This window comes from Microcaecilia unicolor, chromosome 7 (assembly GCF_901765095.1).
Source record: "Microcaecilia unicolor chromosome 7, aMicUni1.1, whole genome shotgun sequence".
Classification (NCBI taxonomy): Eukaryota; Metazoa; Chordata; class Amphibia; order Gymnophiona; family Siphonopidae; genus Microcaecilia; species Microcaecilia unicolor.
Window position 1 is genome coordinate 163,536,169 of NC_044037.1, and position 21,849 is coordinate 163,558,017.

The 21,849-nt window shown below is 44.8% G+C and overlaps 1 protein-coding gene across 1 annotated transcript in view; it reads left to right on the forward strand.

Annotated features, from left to right (window-relative positions):
• CREB1 (cAMP responsive element binding protein 1) overlaps window positions 1-20,330 on the forward strand; it is a 328,451-nt gene extending 308,121 nt beyond the window's left edge. The window contains 2 exon segments of the mRNA XM_030209357.1: window positions 2,350-2,500; window positions 19,758-20,330. Coding sequence (XP_030065217.1) covers window positions 2,350-2,500; window positions 19,758-19,902 — 296 coding nt within the window. The 3' untranslated portion in view covers window positions 19,903-20,330.
• The last annotated feature ends 1,519 nt before the right edge of the window (window positions 20,331-21,849 follow it).

Here is a 21,849-nt window from a genome sequence, read left to right on the forward strand (position 1 = left end):
CACCATCTCCAATTGGCTAGCAGATTGCATTTCCTTCACTTACGCCCAGGCTGGGCTGGCTCTTGAGGGTCATGTCACGGCTCATAGTGTTAGAGCCATGGCAGCGTCAGTGGCCCACTTGAAGTCAGCCACTATTGAAGAGATTTGCAAGGCTGCGACATGGTCATCTGTCCACACATTCACATCACATTACTGCCTCCAGCAGGATACCCGACGCGACAGTCGGTTCGGGCAGTCGGTTCTGCAGAATCTGTTTGGGGTTTGAATCCAACTCCACCCTCCAGGACCCGATTTGTTCTGTTCAGGCTGCACTCTCAGTCGTAGGTCAATTTCTGTTATACCCTCGCCGTTGCGAGGTTCAATTGACCTGGATTCTTGTTTTGAGTGAGCCTGGGAGCTAGGGATACCCCAGTCGTGAGAACAAGCAGCCTGCTTGTCCTCGGAGAAAGCGAATGATACATACCTGTAGCAGGTGTTCTCCGAGGACAGCAGGCTGATTGTTCTCACCTACCCTCCCTCCTCCCCTTTGGAGTTGTGTTTTTTTCCTCATTCTTTTGCTTGTCATTCAACTGAGCGGGAACGGTCGCGCACGGGCGGGAAAACGGCCGCGCATGTGCGGTGGGCGTGCCCTGCGTGCAGGACCGCCCGCAAAGTTTTTGTTCCGGTTGGTGGGGGCTGCCGTGGACGTCAACCCAGTCATGAGAACAATCAGCCTGCTGTCCTCGGAGAACACCTGCTACAGGTATGTATCATTCGCTATTCCTCCCCAATGATCAGAAAAGAGCACCTGAAGCAAAGGTGCCTTACCGCTTTAAAAAATAATGTCAGGTCCGAGCAGGCATTAGGTTGTTGGAAAAATGGATGTCCCATGATTCTCATGCTTCTCTCATTATTCTTTCTGCAAAATTTATTGGTTTTGATTGCTTTTGGAAGCAGAAAGAAGACTGAGCAAGCCCTTGAATTCTGGTTTTGAGAAACAGCAGACCCAAACGTGAAACACACATTGGCATTCTTGTCCTGCATTTAAATTTAAAGCAGCCATGCTTTAAAAAAAAGAAAAAGCACGCATTGGTGTCTGCTACTTGCATCTTGATATAAGCATCCAGAAAAAATTTTTTTAATGCTTATATTTAGGCTGCAGAAAACAGACACCAATGTGTGCATCACGTTCGAGTTTTACCGGGCGCATGCACACAGTTGCTGAGCTTACCACTGAACTCTTTTGTGCATGTGCCAAACACAATCCTCTCGCCGAACTCCCAAATGCTCAAAGCTATGAGTACGCCTATATTTGCATCTCATTAACTTTGAGCATTAGGGCATTGTTCTTCTGTTCTGGCGGTATTTTTATGGCGCAATTCAGAATAGCGCTGGAGTTTTGATCATCGGCCCTTTAATGAATTAGGATGTCTGACAAGCCTCCTCCTTCCTTTTAATGTTTCAATTGTAGCCATATGCTTAGTTTGTGTGTGCCTTAATTCTACCCTATTGAGGAGGTAGTTAAATCAATTAAAGACCACAATTCAGTGCTTTAGATGCTGCTGCCACCTCCAGAAGGTACTGGATTTTGTTGTACAAGGAGAGGGTTGTTTATTTTTCCTTCAGAACAATGATTTCTTCTATATGCTCCATCTGAAGCAAAGTTCAAGTCTTTATATAATCACAGAAAAAGAATCCAGTCAAAATCAGGGATGAATAGCTAAAATTTTGTTCTCTTCTCCAGAGGAGTTTTCTGCCATCCTCTGTAATCTGAGCCAGATGTGTTCTTTGGTGTATAAAAGGTGGTTATAAATTGTTCGTTGAGAGTAACACCAAACTCACTCTCAAATAATGTTATTTCACACCAGAAGTTCTTAGAAAAGAAACTTTCCACCCTTTTGCAGACCCAAGTATTCAGCTCTGTCCCACTACAGGAAATGAGGGGTAGGAATTCTACACTATGTATTTTCTAATCCCCTAGAAAACTGAAGGTTACAGTTACATCCTAGACAGGTGTCTTACAGAACATTTGTTTTTCACCAGGCGCCAATATTCCACACTGATGCATCCCTGACACACGAATTGTTACAGATTTTTAGAGAGAAAACATGTCAAATACTGTACCATCGTTTTGCCCCATGGTTGTCCTTCCATATATTCACAAAATGCCTGTAGTCACTTCAGCATTTCTGTGCAGGCAATTGTCTGGTGAAGTCTGTTTCAGGTAGGAGTGAGCAAATACTGTAAATACACATCACCATTGGAGTTGCCAAGATTCATCATAGATTATCCCAAATCCATCAGTCCAGCCCCCCACACAGTACTTTTATGTAGTGTTGTGAAAATTAACATTTTTCTTTCTCCTCACAGCTGCTTCAGGAGATGTACAAACTTACCAGATTCGTACAGCACCTACTAGCACTATTGCACCAGGTGTTGTCATGGCATCCTCTCCAGCTCTTCCTGCCCAACCTGCTGAAGAGGCTGCACGGAAGAGAGAAGTGCGACTGATGAAGAACAGGTACATTTATTAATATACCTTTCATTTGAAAATAGACCTGCATAGAACAAGATGTCATTCTGGCAGTAGCCCTGAAAAAGGTAGAGGCAGCTGTGACTTGTCATGCTACTACTACTACTTATCATTTCTATAGCGCTTCAAGGCATATGCAGCGCTGTACACAAAAAAGACAGTCCCTGCTCAAAGAGCTTACAATCTAACCTAATGATGACACCACTAGCCAAGCTATTAGACAATCAAAACCTTAACCCATACATATATGCAGATGATGTCATGATCTACATCCCATTTAAAGAAGACCTAAAGGAAATCACCAACGAAATCAACAAAGGCTTCCAAATCATGCACTCCTGGGCGGATGCATTCTAGCTAAAACTCAATGCAGAAAAAACACAATGTCTTATACTCACATCACAACACAATACAAATAAATTCACCACTATAACCTCCCTCCCCATCTCAGACAATCTGAAAATTCTGGGAGTCACCATTGACCGAAATCTCACACTCGAAAACTACATGAAGAATACTGCGAAGAAGATGTTCCACTCCATGTGGAAACTCAAAGAGTAAAACCTTTCTTCTCAAGAGCCATCTTTCAAAACCTGATACAGTCCCTGGTACTGAGCCACCTGGACTACTGCAACTCACTCTACGCTGGCTGTAAAGAACAGACCATCAAGAAACTCCAGATGGCCCAGAATACTGCAGCCAGACTCATATTCGGAAAAACAAAATATGAAAGTGCAAAACCCCTAAGAACCTACACTGACTCCCACTGAAAGAACGTACCACGTTCAAGATATGCACGATTGTTCACAAAATCATTCATGGAGACGCCCCGACCTACATGCTAGATCTCGTTGGCCTTCCACCCAGAAACGCTAAACGATCCTCCCCCACCTTTCTCAACCTACACTTCCCCAGCTGTAAAGGGGTCAAATACAAACTAACACATACGTCCAGTTTCTCCTACATGAGCACGAAGATGTGGAATGCACTACCAACTCACTTGAGAGCGATCAACGAACTAAATAGCTTCCGTAAAGGTTTGAAAACTTATCTCTTTAACAAAGCCTACCACGAGAACCCACAATGACTAGAACACAACCCTTACACTCCTTTATTCAGAATGTCTCACTGTATAGCTGCATATCCTGATCCTCTTGTCTTCTTTCATCCCTCTGTAACACCAATTGTATTTCTTCTCTGTTACGGCGATGCCATAACAGATCTCTGTAAGCCACATTGAGCCTGCAGATAGGTGGGAAAATGTGGGATACAAGTGCAATAAATAAATAAGGCAGACAGACAAAACAATTAAGGGTAAGGGAATAAAGAGGTGAGGATAAAAAGGACAGGGCAAGTGAGCAGTGGTTAGGAGTCAAAAGCAGTGGAAAGAGGTGGGTTTTAAGTTTGGACTTGAAAACAGCCAAAGAGGGGGCTAGACGTACAGGCTCGGGAAGTTTATTCCAGGCGTGAGGTGCAGCAAGATAAAAGGAACGGAGTCTGGAATTAGCAGTAGAGGAGAAGGGGACAGATAAAAGAGATTTATCAACAGAACAGAGTACCCGAGGGGGGGCATAGGGAGAGACAAGAGTGGAGAGGTACTGGGGAGCGGCAGAGTGAATGCATGTATAGGTCAATAAGAGAAGTTTGAATTGAATGCGGAAACAGATAGGGAGCCAGTGAAGTGACTTAAGGAGAGGGCTAATGTGAGTATAGCGACTTTGGCGGAAAATGAGTCGCGCAGCAGAGTTTTGGACTAATTGAAGAGGAGAGAGATGGCTAAGAGGGAGGCCGATGAGAAGCAGGTTACAATAATCAAGATGAGAGGTGATAAGAGTGTGGATAAGGGTTCTGGTAGAGTGCTCAGAGATGAAGGGACAGATTTTGCTGATGTTATAGAGAAAGAAACGACAGGTTTTGGCAATCTGCTGAATGTGAGCAGAGAAGGAGAGAGAGGAGTCTAAGATGATCCCAAGGTTACAAGCAGATGAGACAGGGAGAATGAGAGTGCCATCCACAGAAATAGAGAAAGGGAGGAGAGGAGAGGTAGGTTTAGGGGGAAGGATGAGAAGCTCGGTTTTGGCCATGTTAAGTTTCAGATGACGTTGAGACATCCAGGCAGCGATATTGGATAGGCAGGCTGAAACTTTGGTCTGGATACTGGATGAGATTTCGGGAGTGGAGCAGTAGATTTGGGAGTCATCAGCATAGAGATGGTATTGAAAGCCGTGAGATGATATCAGATAGTCAAGGGAAGAAGTGTAGATGGGAGAACAGGAGAGGACCGAGAACAGAACCCTGAGGTACCCCGAACATAGAACAGTTTAAGCAGCTACATTGGAGCAAGGCAATACTTTTTTTGTTATGTACATTAGTAGATAGCTGATACTCAAAGCTAGAGCATTCCAAACTCTTTATCTTGTTAATTTTCCAGTGGCTCACAGGTTGTTATGAACTGTATTGAGACACTTTCTTTATTTATAGTTTATTTTAAATTGCTTAATATACCACCAGTTACACTGATATGCAGGTAAGTGGTTCACAGAGCTTTGATTGCAGAAAGGAGACGGGAGAGAGAGAAGGATGGTAAGGAAGATGGTAGGAGTAGAAAAGAAAAATGACTGGTGAGAATGGAGTGGGGGAGGTGAGATGTCAGAGTTGGAAAGGTGAAACAACCCAAAGCATCAAGAAGAGCAAGGGGAGTATATGAGGCAAGGTTAGTGAGAGGTGAGAAAAACTGTCTGTGCTGGAAGGCAAAAGGTATTGAAAGATCTAGCATAGGGGAACTAAAAGAGCCATGCTTTGATTTTTCATCTTGAATTTGGGGATAGTGTGTTTTAGTCTAATATTTGAAGGGAATGAAATCTAAACGTGAGGTCTTGGGTACCAATATGATGAATCACTGAAGATCTCAAGACAAAAGCCTTGAAGGAGGCAAAACGAGAAGGACTTGCTGAGAGGAGCATAGTGTGCAGGAAAGAATGTTGGGGGAGGGGGGAAGCAAATGTTATTTATTTATTTATTTTATTTATTAGGATTTATGTACCACCTTTTTGAAGGAATTCACTGAAGGTGGTGTACAGCAAGAATAAGTAAAACATAAGCAATAGATAATTATAGCAGTAAAAATATTCAAACAACAATACAAAGTATGGTATAGTATGCTACATTTCAATGCCAACACAATACACAATAAAACATTTTAATAGACAGCATAAGGTGTAAACAAAGATGGAACATATAGATAAGATAGAGTAACAGGAGTAAGAAAATAAGGGACTAGTTAAAGAGAGTTGCAATTGAGGTTGGAAAGATGAACAAATTCAAATAATCAGGAGCACTGGGGGCTAAACCCTTTAGACACAACACCTCTTACAGAGGTCTCTCTCTTGATGTTCTCTGCAGTCAAGCGTTTCACTTTGTACTACCACTAGAACTAGAGGTAAGACAGAATCTTGACTGGTAGTTACACACCAACAATTTGTCCATAGGAAAGATTTTGGAAACCCGAAATGGATCCTTGAGACAATGGATGCAAATCTCACTGGTTGGTGGGCACATTGTCTTGACAAATGGTGACAAGATCAAGGGTCCGTGGTGGAAGCTTAGTGGTCCATCAGCCATCTAGAAGCACAGGTGATTCGCTTAGCTCTCCTGAAGTTTTGTCAGCTACTTCAAAACAAAGTGGTAAGGACTCTCTCTAGCAATTCAATGGCAACAGTTTTGTCAACAAACAAGGAAGAACAAGAAGTCCGTAAGTGGCAGTAGAGGTACAGACGTTAATGGATTGGGTGGAGGAGAATCTGGAAGGCATCTTAGAAGCACATGTGGCAAGGACCAAAATATCCAGACGGATTACTTCATCAGGAATTCCATGAATCCAGGAAAGTGGAGTCTAGTGGAGGATGCTTTCTTGGAAGTGGTATACAATTGGAGTTATCCGATCGTGAATTTAATAACAACAGGCCAGAATGTGAATGCTGCAGCATTTTCAATCAGAAAAGGATTGGAAATCAAAAGGAATAGCTGCCTTAATTCAGTCAGTCGCAGTTGGGTCTTCTATATGTATTTCCACCCTGGCCACTCACAGGCAGAGCCATTCAAAGGATAAGAGAATCAGTGGGGTCTAGTAGTATTGATTGCTCTGGATTGGCCAAGAAGACCCTGGTATGGGGACTTAAGTTTGAAAGTAGAGGATCTTCTATAATTTGGTGTGCAAGGAGTGTCTGTTGGTTTAAGGTTTGATCAACATGCCAGACATGTCTCAGTTTTGTCTTATGACTTGGTTCTTGGGAGGGCAAAATTAAAGAAAAAAGGCTATTTGATTAAGGCCATACCTACTTTGTTACATTCTAGGAAAAAGTCTACCTCATACATAGGATTTCGAGGATTTTTGAGAATTGGTGTCAAGATAATGGTGTTTTTCCTATACAATCTGTTCCAGATACTTTAGGATTTCATGCAGGATGGTTTGGATAAGGCAGTGACATTGACCTCATGAAAGTACAGTTGGGTGCTTTATCCTGTTTTAGAGGTTTAGTGAAGTGAAAGAGCTTGGTTTTGCATCCAGACATAGGCCCAGATGCACAAAGTTCCCGTTAAGAATCCATCTGTATTTCCAAATCAGTCAAAATTACCAATGTGGAAATACAGAGGGATTCCCAAAGAGAATCACATGCAAATGAGCTTCTCGTTACTTTTCCAACCCAGCTCATTTGCGTGTGATTTGGGGGAAGCCATTCGGTGAGCTGAGCATGCATAGAACAGCGTGTTGCTATGTGTGGCTGCTCTGTGTATGCTACAGATGGGTCTCATACACGCAGACAAGTTGCATGTATGAAAACAGTAGAGGTACCCTTTTTTAAAAAATTTTTAACAAACACAAAAGCGCCAGTTTTTTTTTGGATGGAGCAGCATGTAGGCGGCGGTGGGTGGGATAGCACTGGCTAATGTCTATGCAGTGACTCAGCGGCTGACGGGCAGACCTGTGTTGAGGCTCTCTGCCTCCCCGCTGCTGAGAAAAAAGTGGGAAAAGTGCAGAATATGCTCTTTGCTGCTCTTGGTGTCATTTTCTGTGAGGAATCAGCATCAGGGCTTGGTTCCATCTCCAGCTATTCCTGCTGCTTCCTTCTATTAGCCAGCTGACGTCCTGAAATGCCCTATCTCCCTTAAGATGGACTCTCATTGGCTGGCTGCAGTCCCAACTCCTCCTCTCTGCAGGGCTTTCCTGTTGACATCACTCTTTCTGAAGCTGCGCCTTCTAATAGAGCAGAGCTGTGAGCTGATTGGATCCAAATTTCCTGGTGTCCCCCTCCAGTAATGAGTAGGCGGGGACATCCTGGACTGACACTGTGCAATTAGTTTAGTCCGTTTCTGTGCTTCTAGCATGGGGGATGCTGTTTCCCATCAGACGCTCTTTGTTTGACAGACCCTTGTTTTCATTTCATTTGGTAAGTCATCATTACTTTTATACTTTGTTTTACACTTACATTTTGGCACTGCAATATTTCTTTTACCGCAGTAGGCACTAGTGAACTTTGCACTATTTGTAATTTCAGTATTTCCACCCCCCCCCCCCCCCCTCCGGTTTCTTGTCCATAACATGTCATTTGAAAGAGAAGCATGGCACAGGACCCCACCCCACACTTTCCGTTGTGTTTTACAACTTGCTGTTGGGGAAAATTAACCATTTGCTCCCCACCAGCTTTCATACATTCAAAGAAGCTACGTGTATGAAGCCGGTGTACTTTTTTTTTTTTTTTTTGTGCTCCAGCATCTTCCCTACCTTGTTTCTTCCCTTCTCCTACTTGAGACAGTGAAGAACCGACAGTTTCAGACCTCCCGTTAAAATTTCCATGGTAAATATAGGAGCCACCTGTGTGCATTGTTCGGAAAATGGCTGTACATTGCTTTGCATGCACATTTGTATAGTAATTAGCTCATTATAATAGCTTTGCATTTCGTTTTCTTTAGCTGCTACCGTGACTGGAAAAGAGCTCGGAGAACCCTTTTGTGCATGCCTCGCTATACTCCTTGCTCGCTAAACCGGCTAGTTTAATAACCACGTTGCTGGCTCGTTAGGTTTTGTGCATCTGGGCCATAGTACATAGTGCTAGGCATTTTGTGACAGGGCCCTTTATTCTTTTCGGTAGGTTAAAATTATCAATCCCACTGTGTGTCCGTTGATTTTCCTCCCCCCCCCCCCCCGGGATTTAAACTTGATTTTGTCTACCTTAGTTCAGCTTCCTTTTGAACCTCTGGATTCTGCAACCTTAAAAGATATCACCCTTTAGACAGCTTTTCTTGCACTTTAGTGTTCAGCTGAGTGAATTTCAGAATTTCAGGCCTTGTCCAATAGAAAACTTTTTTATGCTTAGACTGGTTCTGTCCTTCCTTCCCCAAGTGGTGTCATCCTTTCATCTGAATCAGACTGTTTATCAGGATCTTAAAAATGAGGGTAGTGCAGTTACCTTGCACAGTTTGGAACCCATGTTGAAGAAGTAGCTGAAGAGTAGGTAGGCAATTAGGAAGTCAGATAAGCTCAGCCCTGATAAATAGAACTCCGGAACTGTAAGCAACAGAGCTGGAAAAACACTGGCTCATTACAAGTCGGAATTGCCGACTGATGCACAACACTAACAGCATGCAAATTATATGCATGCTGTTAGTGTTGTGCTTCAGTTGGTAAAGAGGTCCAAGTGTGTATGGCCAGATTGCTCAGAACCCTACCAACCCACGCAATCAGCAAAAAATCCCCATGGTCCAGTGAACCCCTTCCCCTCCACACCCCCCCCCCCCTCCCCCGGACATTGCTGGTGGTCCGGTAGACCGACTGACTCCCACCAATTTTTTTCCCCCACCCTCAATGATGCACCGGCAGAGGCTGGTCATTGCCATTGTGAAGCGGCCGGGTCCAGAGCAGGAGGCGGTCCTGCTGCCTCCAGTGTCAAAGGTGTTGGGGTGGAGGGGAGTACCACTATACCACCAGGGCTTTGTGGTGACTAAGGGGGTCTGGCCCGGCCGGACCACCATGAAGGTTTCTTTTTGGGAGGGGTCAGGAGATCTACTGGACTACCAGAGATGTCCTTAGGTGTGGGTGAGGGAGTTCAGGAAGGGGTCCATTGGACCACCAGAGATGTTTTAGTTGTGGGGGGGAGGTCGGGAAGGGGTCCATTGGACCACCAGGAATACCTTAATGTTTTGGGGACTGGGGGATCCAGTCTGTTTGCAGACTGCTCCCCATAACGACAGCTTCAGACCTGCTATAAAATATGGGATGTTAAATATAGGCGCTCCTTTACAAGAGGTGCACAGAAACATCTGTGCATCGCCTGGAATGCTCACTTTAATACTGATGAGCTGCTTGTAAATACATTTGCATAGGGTTATTGGTAGCTGTTATGGTAAAAGGGACGCAGAACCCCTTTGTGTATTAGACACTAAATAACATTTGCTTTAGACTGGCTACAAGCAGTCTAAAGCAAAAGTTGCAAGCACCGGGCCTGTGATGAAACAGTAGGTTTTTAAGCCTGTGAACTGAATTAATTTTTTTCTGAAGTGTTTTTCTCCTAATTGGCCAGCAGATGGTGATGTGTTTTAAAGCTGTTGTAGAAAAAAGACTTTCTCTTTTCCAGTTTAAGCTTGTAGAAAGGCAATTTGCAGTACCATTGGCCAGGTACTTTCAAAGTTGGTGTTCTGGGCTTTGATTGGCCCTGGAGTTCAAATCTAGCCAGGAGGTACTGGAGTTTCCCCATTCTCAGCCATGGAGCAGAGAGAGAAAGATCTCTTCACTGAGGCCCTGTGAGCAGTTATATTTTATAACCTGTGAGCAGCTATATTTCCTGAACTCCCCAGGTACTACTTAGGTAGTAAACACATATTATAGTTGTATAATTGATCCATATTCAGTTACCTGTTATTGTTTGTTGATTTCACCTTTTTCTGTTCACTGTTCAAGTTCTGTGATAATAAACCTATAGTTTATTAGCGCTGCTGTCCTGGACTAAGAATCGTGGTTTGTGTTTTTCGGTCTGTGGGTGCTTTCTAGGAACTGTGGGGCCCCTGGAGTGTGGCCCCAGTGTCCTAGAAATCACCAGGGAGTAACCTGAGAGTGGAAGACTAGCCCAGAAGCAAGCAGGACCCAGTCTGTGGGAGGAGGGTTCTAGTATAGGAAATGTGCCCAGGTGCAGGCGGGCCATGAGAAAAAAATATCTAGATGCTGGCAGTCCCCTTGCCACAATACAAATACATCATCTATATTTCTTTGTCAAAAGATATACATTATCGTGGAATTCGTACTCTTGTAGAAAGTGTTTTTCAAAATTAACATGCAAATTTTCTATATCCAGGGCCAGAGTGGCTCCCATTGCAGTGCCATTGATCTGATAAATACACTGCCCATTGAAGTTAAAATAAGTTTGTGTCAAGGTCAAACTGGCAAGTTACATTATAAATTCTGTAGGAACTCTGGGGGTCTGTTACTAAAGCTTAGCTCGAGTTATCTACAGCAGGGCCCATTTTATTCCTATGGGCCCTGCTGCAGATAACTCAAACTAAGCTTTAGTAAAAGGACCCCCCTCTTTCACCTCTTACCAAGTACAGACCATACAATGGATAATGCTTCATTCTGTTATATTCGTGTACAGGGATTTAATATCCATTGTAACTAACAGATAATTGCTCAGATCACACTTAATACCACTTGGGGGCATAGTTATCAATGTGGTTTACTGTTAAGATGTGTAATTTTACAAGTAACTTGTACTGTTTTTAGCACATTTCCTATTTTATGCACTGAGGCCTAGTTACTAATGACTGTGGTTAACAGTAAAATAAGTTTTAATGGTAGCCTGCGTTGATAACTTCTTCCTTTAGGGAAAGGAGATGGGATTTGATATACTGCCTTTCTGTGGTTACAATCAAAGTGGTTTGCATATTATATACAGGTAAGGGTTAAGTGACTTGCCCAGAGTGACAAGGAGCTGCAGTGGGAATTAAACCCAGTTCCCCTGGTTATAAGCCACTGCACTAACCACTAGGCTGCTACTCCACCCCTTTTAGATTGTTAATCAGATGTACTGAGTTATATATGATTTCATCTCTGGAACAAAAGGTTTTAAAAACATGTCCGTAGATTGAGGCAAGCTCAAGGATAGACCATATAGCTGATACATTTGATTGATCTGGGGAATTATCTAATAACTTGTGAATTCTCTGAGGACAAGCAGGCTGGCTTATTCTCAGAAGTGGGTCGACATCCATGTTGGCCCGGGACCCGGCATTTTGCCATAACAAAAACAAAAACATTTTGCTAGAGTCTTGAGTCTTTCAGCGCGCGTGCGCGGACCTCAGTTATTTTTTTTCCACGATGAGATGCGACAGGTTCCTCCTGTGCTCCTCATTCTGACCCGGGAAAGAGTTTTCTTCTCAGAGCGATTTGTCGTGATTTTTTATTTTCTTTTTATTTGCTTTCTTTAAAACAAAAACTTAGGATTCCTTTAGATAAATCCTCAGTATTGTTTTCCCTATTTTAAAGTTTTTTTTCTTTTCGACACGCCCGGTTTTAGGCCTCGCGGTCGGTTTTCTTTGTATGAAGAAACGGATCCAAGTAGCTTGAGAAGCCCAACGTAAGAAACTTTTTGGGGTGTGGTCCGGTCCTTCAACGTCATCATCGACATCAGTACCGAGGTCGGCAGCGTCAACATCAAGGGAAGCATCAACATCTGGAGCAGAGGTAATGGCTGCTGAGAGACCCAGGCACGCTGGAAGTAGTGAGGTGTTGAATGGGTCTCCACCTGTCTTGAGGCCTCCTGCTGTACAGGCCCCCCAGGACCGACCATCGTCAGACCCAACCCCAAGGAGACATGAGGATTCCACGTCGTCCTCATCAGCACTGAGGAGCCTCGGTGACTGGCATCGAGCGAAGGCGAAGAAGCACCATCACCATTCTCCTTCGACACATGGTGCCAGGAGCTCCGGGGTATCGAAGGAATCGGCACCTGACAAAGTGTCGGTGCTCAGAAGACCATGCTCCTGAGCCTCAACAGATTCTACTACTACTACTACTTATCATTTCTAAAGCGCTGCTAGACGTACGCAGCGCTGTACACTTGAACATGAAGAGACAGTCCCTGCTCGACAGAGCTTACAATCTAATTAGGACAGACAACTCTGGCTGCTCCACCGGCCCCTCAGCCTTCTCCAATGGTGGCTCTCAACGAGCGCATCCAGGCTCTGCTTCAAGAACGTTTCGAAGGACTGCTGCGCCAGTCTGCTTCAGTGTTGGGGGTGTTTGCGCCTTCCGTGCCTTCTGCTCCAGTGGCGTCTGGCCCTTCACCTGGTGTGAGGTCCCCGTCTTCTGTATCTGCTGCCACCCAGGTCAACTCCCCTTCGACGTCGGTGGAGGATGCTTCACCGCAGTCCATGCGAACATCGGCCTTTCGACATCGCCATCGAGGACGTCGATCCTCGGTGTCGAGGCAGGCTCAGTCTCGGAGCTCCCTTAGGGAAGTGCTTTCCGATACTGAGGAGGAGCACTCGTGGGAATCAGAGAAAGATCCCAGATACTTTTCCTCTGATGAGTATTTTGTGATTCCCTCTGAACCTTCCCCTCTACCTGAAAGGAGACTGTCTCCCCCTGAGAGCCTTTCTTTTACATCTTTTGTGTGGGAAATGGTTGCTTCCATTCCATTCTCTGTGGATGTGGAGGATGAGCCCAGGGCTGAGATGTTCGAGGTCCTGGATTATCCCTCTCCTTCTGAGGAGGCTGTGACAGCTCCTTTGCATAAGTTACTCAAGGAAGTCCTTATGCAAAACTAGTCATTCCCTTTGTCTGCTTCTGTGATCCCGAAGAAGACAGATTCCCAGTATCGGATCCACGGTGAACCTGGGTTGATGAGGCCTCAGTTACCCCACAATTCCATGGTGGTGGACTCCACCCTCAAAAAGCCAAGAGTTCTAGAGACTATGCCTCGGTGCCCCCAGGCAGAGAAACTAGGACCTTGGACTCTTTTGGGAGGAAGACGTATCAGGCCTCTATGCTCGCTGCCTGTTCACTTGCGGAACTCGGTGAGGTAGCTGTCTACCTTGGTTGATGCTCTCCCTCTGAAGCAGGCTGAGCCTTTTCGCCAAGTGGTCAGGCAGCAGAAGGCGTGTTGTAAATTCCTGGCCAGGGGCATCCAGAATCGCCGCTCAGGGTATAGCAGTGCGCAAACTCTCATGGCTGCGTGTCTCTGACCTGGATCGTTCAGTCCAGCAGAGGATGGCGGATGTACCTTGCTGGGGGGTAACCTTTTCAGAGAGAAGGTGAAAGATCTTGTGGATTAGATCAAGAAGCACAAATGATGCTAAGGCTTCTCTCTCCCGCCAGGCACCTTCTGCTACAGCCTCCTCAACTAGGAGGGTTTTTGAGGGGGCGCAGAGTGCTCCCTATGCTAGACTTAAGTACATTCTGGCATCTCTCCAGCCTACTCAGGCTAAGCCCCAGCGCGCTAGTTCTCGTCAACAGCGTGTGCCTAAGGCCCCTGCTGCTCCCTAGCAAAAGTAAGGGATGAGCTTTTGGCTGGCTCCAGTTAAGCATAGCTGCAGTAAAAATGTCCGTGCCGGACGACTTGCCGGTTGGAGGGAGGTTAATGTTTTTTTTCACCAAAGGTGGCCTCTCGTAACCTCCGACCAGTGGGTTCTTCAGAATGTCCGGTTAGGATACATTCTCAGTCTGGAATCCAAACCTCCAAATTGTCCACCAGAAGCTCATTCCTATAGCTCCCAGCACAAGCAGGTACTTGCAGAGGAACTCTCTGCCCTTCTAAAGGCCCATGTGGTCGAATCCGTTCCACTAGGGGAAGAATGGCTAAGATTCTATTCCAGATACTTCCTTGTGCAAAAGAAAACGGGGGATGCGTCCCATCCGAGACTTGAGAGTCCTTAAGTCCGGAAGACTGGAGGGTGGCCAATGTTACTCCTATTTTTAAGAAGGGTTCCAGAGGAGATCCGGGAAATTATAGACCGGTGAGTCTGACGTCGGTGCCGGGCAAGATGGTGGAGGCTATTATTAAGAATAAAATTGCAGAGCATATACAAAAACATGGACTGATGAGACAAAGTCAGCACGGATTTAGTGAAGGGGAAGTCTTGCCTCACCAATCTAATGCATTTTTTTGAGGGGGTAAGCAAACATGTGGACAATGGGGAGCCGGTTGATATTGTATATCTGGATTTTCAGAAGGCGTTTGACAAAGTGCCGCACGAAAGACTCCTGAAGAAATTGCTGAGTCATGGAATCGGAGGTAGGGTATTATTATGGATTAAGAACTGGTTGAAAGATAGGAAGCAGAGAGTAGGATTGCGTGGCCAGTATTCTCAGTGGAGGAGGGTAGTTAGTGGGGTCCCGCAGGGGTCTGTGCTGGGTCCGTTGCTTTTTAATGTATTTATAAATGACCTAGAGATGGGAATAACTAGTGAGGTAATTAAATTCGCCGATGACACAAAATTATTCAGGGTCGTCAAGTCGCAGGAGGAATGTGAACGATTACAGGAGGACCTTGCGAGACTGGGAGAATGGGCGTGCAAGTGGCAGATGAAGTTCAATGTTGACAAGTGCAAAGTGATGCATGTGGGTAAGAGGAACCCGAATTATAGCTACGTCTTGCAAGGTTCCGCGTTAGGAGTTACGGATCAAGAAAGGGATCTGGGTGTCGTCGTCGATGATACGCTGAAACCTTCTGCTCAGTGTGCTGCTGCGGCTAGGAAAGCGAATAGAATGTTGGGTGTTATTAGGAAGGGTATGGAGTCCAGGTGTGCGGATGTTATAATGCCGTTGTATCGCTCCATGGTGCGACCGCACCTGGAGTATTGTGTTCAGTACTGGTCTCCGTATCTCAAAAAAGATATAGTAGAATTGGAAAAGGTACAGCGAAGGGCGACGAAAATGATAGTGGGGATGGGACGACTTTCCTATGAAGAGAGGCTGAGAAGGCTAGGGCTTTTCAGCTTGGAGAAGAGACGGCTGAGGGGAGATATGATAGAAGTGTATAAAATAATGAGTGGAATGGATCGGGTGGATGTGAAGCGACTGTTCACGCTATCCAAAAATACTAGGACTAGAGGGCATGAGTTGAAGCTACAGTGTGGTAAATTTAAAACGAATCGGAGAAAATTTTTCTTCACCCAACGTGTAATTAGACTCTGGAATTCGTTGCCGGAGAACGTGGTACGGGCGGTTAGCTTGACGGAGTTTAAAAAGGGGTTAGATAGATTCCTAAAGGACAAGTCCATAGACCGCTATTAAATGGACTTGGAAAAATTCTGCATTTTTAGGTATAACTTGTCTGGAATGTTTTTACGTTTGGGGAGCGTGCCAGGTGCCCTTGACCTGGATTGGCCACTGTCGGTGACAGGATGCTGGGCTAGATGGACCTTTGGTCTTTCCCAGTATGGCACTACTTATGTACTTATGTACTTATGTACTAAATTCCTACTTTGAGAAAAGTTCAGTATGGTTTCCCTAGGCACCCTTCTTCCCATGATTCAAGAAAACGTTTGGCTATGCTTTCTGGACTTAAAGGATGCGTACACACACATCTCGATACTTCCAGCTCACAGGAAGTACCTTCGATTTCGGCTTGGAACACAGCACTTTCAGTACTGTGTGCTGCCCTTTGGCCTGGCGTCTGCACCCAAAGTGCTTACAAAGTGTCTGGCAGTAGTCAGGAGATTTTCAAAGCTGCAACGATTGGTTGAGCAGGGTCACGACTTATGTGGTGTCCCTGTTACAGCATCTCGGGTGGGTAGTCAGCATGGCCAAGAATCGGCTACAGCCCACCTAGTCCCTAGAGTATCTGTGAGTGCGGTTTGATACCGTGGTGGGAAAGGTGTTTCTGTCCTGGTCCCAGATGCTGAAGCTGCAGGGGCGGGGTCGTAGTCCTCCAGCCACATGGGACATCTTGGAGATGCTTAGTTCTATTACGGCGACAAATGAAGTGGTTCTATGGGCGAGGGCCCACATTCACCCACTGCAGCGGTCCTTGCTGTTGGTGACCTATGGACTCTGCTTCCCTTGCCCAAGCCGGTTCAGGACAGTCTGCTCTGGTGGCTGGACACGACTCTGGAGACACCGGCCTGAGTCCTGGTGACAACGGAAGCCATCCTTCTCGGCTGGGGGGCTCACTGTCTCGGTCAGCTAGCCCAGAGACGTTGGACGCCGGAGGAGGCTCAGTGGTCCATTAAGAGGTTGGAAACCAGGGCCATTCATTTGGCTCTAGAGTCCTTTCGACACCCTAAGTCCTTTCAACCCCTCCTGGAGAGCAAGGCGGTCAGAATGCTCTCAAAGAATACCATGGCAGTGGCTTATATGAATCATCAAGGAGACAACAGGCGTCACGACAGGATGGAAACTCACCTTCTTCAGATCTCGGTACAGCATATGGCCGACGTTCCGAATGTGCAGGCAGATATCCTCAGTCGGGACCCATCTAGATCCGGGGGAATGGTCCTTCTCCAAGGAGGCTTTCCATTCTCTGGTCCACCGTTTGGGGATTCCAATTATAGATCTTATGGCCAAAGCTAAAAATGCCAAGGCAGTGCGATTCTTCAGTTGCCAGAAGTAACCGATGTTGGAGAGCTTCAATGCACTTGTCCAGCCATGGCCGTGGCACGGGCTGCTGTATGTGTTTCCCCCGTGGCCCCTGATGGGTTGTGTGCTGCAACAGATAGAGGCTCACAGGGGTTGGGTGATCCTCATTGCACCAGATTGGCCTTGCTGCCCATGGTATGAGGATCTGGTGCAGCTGCTGGTCGACCTACGGTTCTCTCTTGAGACTTCTCTGCTGTTTAAGATCCAGCAGCCATGCCAGATGCAGCTCGCTCGATTCTCGCTTACAGCGTGGCTGTTGAGCAGGCACGGTTATTCGGCAGCGGGTTGTATCTATGTTGTTGAGCGTGAGGAAGCAGTCTGGTGCATTTTGTGGACTGGTGTTTTTATTATTTTTATTATTACATTACATTTGTATCCCACATTATCCCACCTTTTTGCAGGCTCAATGTGGCTTGGACTGCAGAGTTTTGCCCTGGTGGTCCACGGTCATGGAGGTGTTGCAGTTCTTCTGGGATGGTTTGCAGAAGGGTTTGGTCCTCTTGTCCTTGAAGGTTCAGTTGATATCCCTGGTGGTCTTTCGGGGACCGGTCCTGGGCTGCTCCCGCAAGCATTCCAGATGTTTTTTTTTTTTTGTTACATTTGTACCCCGCGCTTTCCCACTCATGGCAGGCTCAATGCGGTAGGCAATGGAGGGTTAAGTGACTTGCCCAGAGTCACAAGGAGCTGCCTGTGCCAGGAATCGAACTCAGTTCCTCAGTTCCCCAGGACCAAAGTCCACCACCCTAACCACTAGGCCACTCCTCCACCCGTTTTGTGCAGGGAGTTTGTTTGCAGCCGGAAATTTGGTTAATAGTTCCATCTTGTGACCTCAATCTGGTGTTGTCCGCATTGCTGCATCCTCCTTTTGAGCCTCTGCAATCAGCGACCTTGAAAGAGCTTTCCCCTCAAGATGGTATTTCTGTTTGCCATTATGTTAGTGCGACACATCTCAGAAATTCAGGCCCTCTCGTGTCCAGGAGCCTTTTCTCCTACTTCTCAAGAAGCATGTTGTCCTGCACCCAGTTCTCTCCTTCTTGCCGAAGGTGGTCTGTCTGTATCATGTCAACCAGACTATCTCACTCCTGGTGTTCTCCCAGCGAGATGCCGGAGATGATCTCCACCATCTGGATGTACGTCAGGCACTGCGGTGTTATTTGTGTAGAACAGCGGAGTTCTGTATATCAGATCATCTCTTTGTTCTCTTTGCAGGCCACCTCTGAGGCAACACTGTCCAGATGGCTTCAGGAGGCGATCTCCTCTGCCTGTTTGCTTGGAGGGTGCAGTGCTCCTTGAGGCCTTCGCGTGCATTCCATGCGAGTGCAGGCAACATCGTGGACGGAACACGCGTTGGTTCCAGTTGCAGACATTTGCAGGACAGCCACCTGGTTGTCCTTGCATGCCTTTGTTAAGCACTACCGTTTGGATGTCCAAGCTTGCGGGGAGGCTGCCTTTGGGGTGGCAGTTCTGGAGTGGGGGTTGGCTATGTCCCACCTTCGGTGAGTACTGCTTTGGTACTTCCCACTCATAGGGCATGGTCTGGAGGAAGCAGAAATTAGGACTTACCTGCTAATTTACTTTCTTTTAGTTACCCCAGACCATGCTCATTCCCTACTGCTGGATGAATGGCAGGAGGTGGGAGCCGGATGCTTCTGGTGTGTCGGTGGCACTTTCCTGTTCCAAAAACAAAATAAGCAGAATCCAACTACAGCACATTTGACACTGGGTATCCCTGTGTTTTGGATATGTTATTTGGCAGGATAAGACCTGTTCTGCAGGATGGTTCCAGGCAGCTCCTGTTTCGTTCTGGTTGTTCAGTTCCCCATGGGGCTCTATTGAGGGATCTGTTATTCCTTTGTTTCTCATAGTTGCTTTGTCAATAGAAATACTTAGGGGTGCAGGGCTCCAGAGCACCAAGTGTAAGCACTTCACAGTTTGTCTCAGTCTCCCCATCTGCTGGTAGGAGGTCATATATCCACTCATAGGGCATGGTCTAGAGCGACTAAAGGAAAGTAAATTAGCTGGTAAGCCCTAATTTCTCCTTAAAACTGCTAAAAAAATAATCCATTTTGAGGAGTAAAAAATGCTCATACTATCTCAAAAATGCTAAAACTACTAAACCTGCATCAGTTTCAAAATAGATGGTCTCATTTGAAAGAGCTTCCCACGCATCAAAAATCAAATGAATGGACCTCTTTAGCAGAAGTTTGAGATTGAGGAGCCTTGTGGTTTAAACGTTGTCATGAGAGACTCCGTATCATTTTTATGAGGTTGGACCATTTTATTTGACCCCATTCAGGTGCTAAGCGCCGAAACATGGCCCGTGCCAGGTCTATCAATAAAGGACTTTTGTTTACTCCAAGGAAAGGGCCTATTAATAAAGAACTTTTGTTTATTTCGAGCTTGACGGCCCTTGGTACTCTTTTTTACTGTTGCTGCTATGCTGTGTGCTTTGACCCTTGCTTTGTTGCTAAACAAAAGACAGCTACCCAATATAAATATATAAAATTAGTATTTATTTTTTATTACATTCTGAATGAAGTATTTATAAGTCTTCACACACAAGCTTAAAGATGCATATTTACTGAAAAGGTTTTTCCCCCCACCCCTCCCCACTTATAGGGAAGCAGCACGAGAATGTCGCAGAAAGAAGAAAGAGTATGTGAAGTGTTTAGAGAACAGAGTGGCTGTGCTGGAAAACCAAAACAAGACATTGATTGAAGAGCTGAAAGCACTTAAGGACCTTTATTGCCACAAGTCGGATTAAAAACTTGTTTGGAGGTTTGTTTGTTTTTTGGGGTTTCTTTTTTTTGGATTCCCATTTCACCTCACTGGGTGGAATTAGAGACTGGTTTGGCAACAACCAGATAGACAAAGTAAACTTATTATTTTCTAAACATTTCTTTTTATTTTCTATGCGCAAAACTGCCTGAAAACTACAGAAAATTTCATTCGTCTGTGCTTTGCATTAAACTGTGAATATTCAACTATCTGCTGCCTCTCCTCGCCTAGGAAGTACTGTCCACCATTACTTATCTGCAATCAGGAAGAGCAAAAAAAAAAAAAAAAGACTACTTTTGTCAGTTTTTGTTGTCTTCTCCAACAAAAGATTATTGATTCTTGGAAGTTTGGAGGGCTGTTCTCTCTCATAAGTTTGTGTGGAGCTTTGGGGTATTTGGGGGGGGGGGGGGGGGGTACACCTTCTTTTTTTTGGTCCACATACTTTTTTTCATCTCAAGTAACTCCTGGGCTTGATTTGCAAATAAGGAAGGGGAAGTGAAGAAGTAATTATGGCCAAGCATAATACCAAGTTTCATCTGTTCATTATAAACATTACCAGTTGACTGCTGAATGCAAGAAGGGAGATTGACCTGTATAGCTTCTTATATAGTGGTAAAAAGATTGCAGACTAAGTCAAGAAATTAGCCCAGGAGGGCTCCTCCATATTTGGCCAGTAATGTGTTGGCCTCTGGATCAATAAAGGCTGAAGATGCTGGCATTCACACAAATTCCGTTATTGATCATTGGACAGTTCCAGAAGCTATATATGTGTTGGAATACTTTCAGAGGTTTCAACCTCCACAAGCAATTGTGATGTTTTGGAGGGGAAAGGAACTCAGAACAAGCCAATCTACAATGTTTGGAGGACCACTATGCAGTATACAAAAAGTAAGAAATTAAAGCACTACCATTTTTTATCAATAATATAAAATTGATATTCCTACTTAACCAACCCCACATACTCACTTGGGAATAAAAACAATTATAATGTCTCTAGTTGTCCCACGTTTTATTCTTAATATATATTCTGCAAACTACACCTTCCTCCTCTTCAAAAAAAAAAAAAAAAGGCATTTACAGATTTCATGTATCAGAAAACTATTTTTTGTATTATTTTTTAAAAACTGTTCCTGGGTTCCTTTCTCCACACGCTCTGAATCACCAGCCTTCTGCCCCATAAATTTTGTATACAAATGGAATATAACAATGTTATTTTGTGAAACATTTGAACAGGTAGCAAGTAAAGTATGCACTGAAAAGCTGCCCATATAATATAAGAATTTACAAAATAATTTTGTTTAATGTGTATATAATATACAGTATGAAACTGTGTGTGTTTATCCCTTGTCTAGATTAAGGTACATATACACACAATTGCTATACAAATATAATCCTGTTTTAACGATCAAGTCCATTTTATCAAAAAAGACCAAAATTTGATTGATTTTGACATTCAGAATCACTAGTGTTTGTTAGATTTCCTGTCAGCTTTTCACTGACAGAGCTCTAAAAAAACATGTTCGTAATTGTGATGTGGCAAACTGACATACCAATGCAGTTCGTACCGATCTGGAGAACTGTGGAGTGTGTTATTTTATTATTCTGTTTAGGAAGGCTAAAGGCTCAGTCCACAGACCATGGCCTGAAAATTTTAATGCAAAAGGATTATTATGGTATGCCGTTTGGTAAGAAAATTTTTCTAATCAAAGAACACCTTGGGAAACTAGTGATTCTATGACCTATAAAGTTGTGGCTAAATGTATTTTGTGCTAGACTGGGCCTGATCATATTGTTTTAACTTTAGTCACCATACATTTAAGTTTCCATGTTTTTATCAAGTGTCCCAGAATGGTTGAATGCAATTCATTTTGTAGTTTTAAACAGGTATGAAATCTTTCTGTGCACATTAATTTGTACAAAAGAAAAAGCAGCT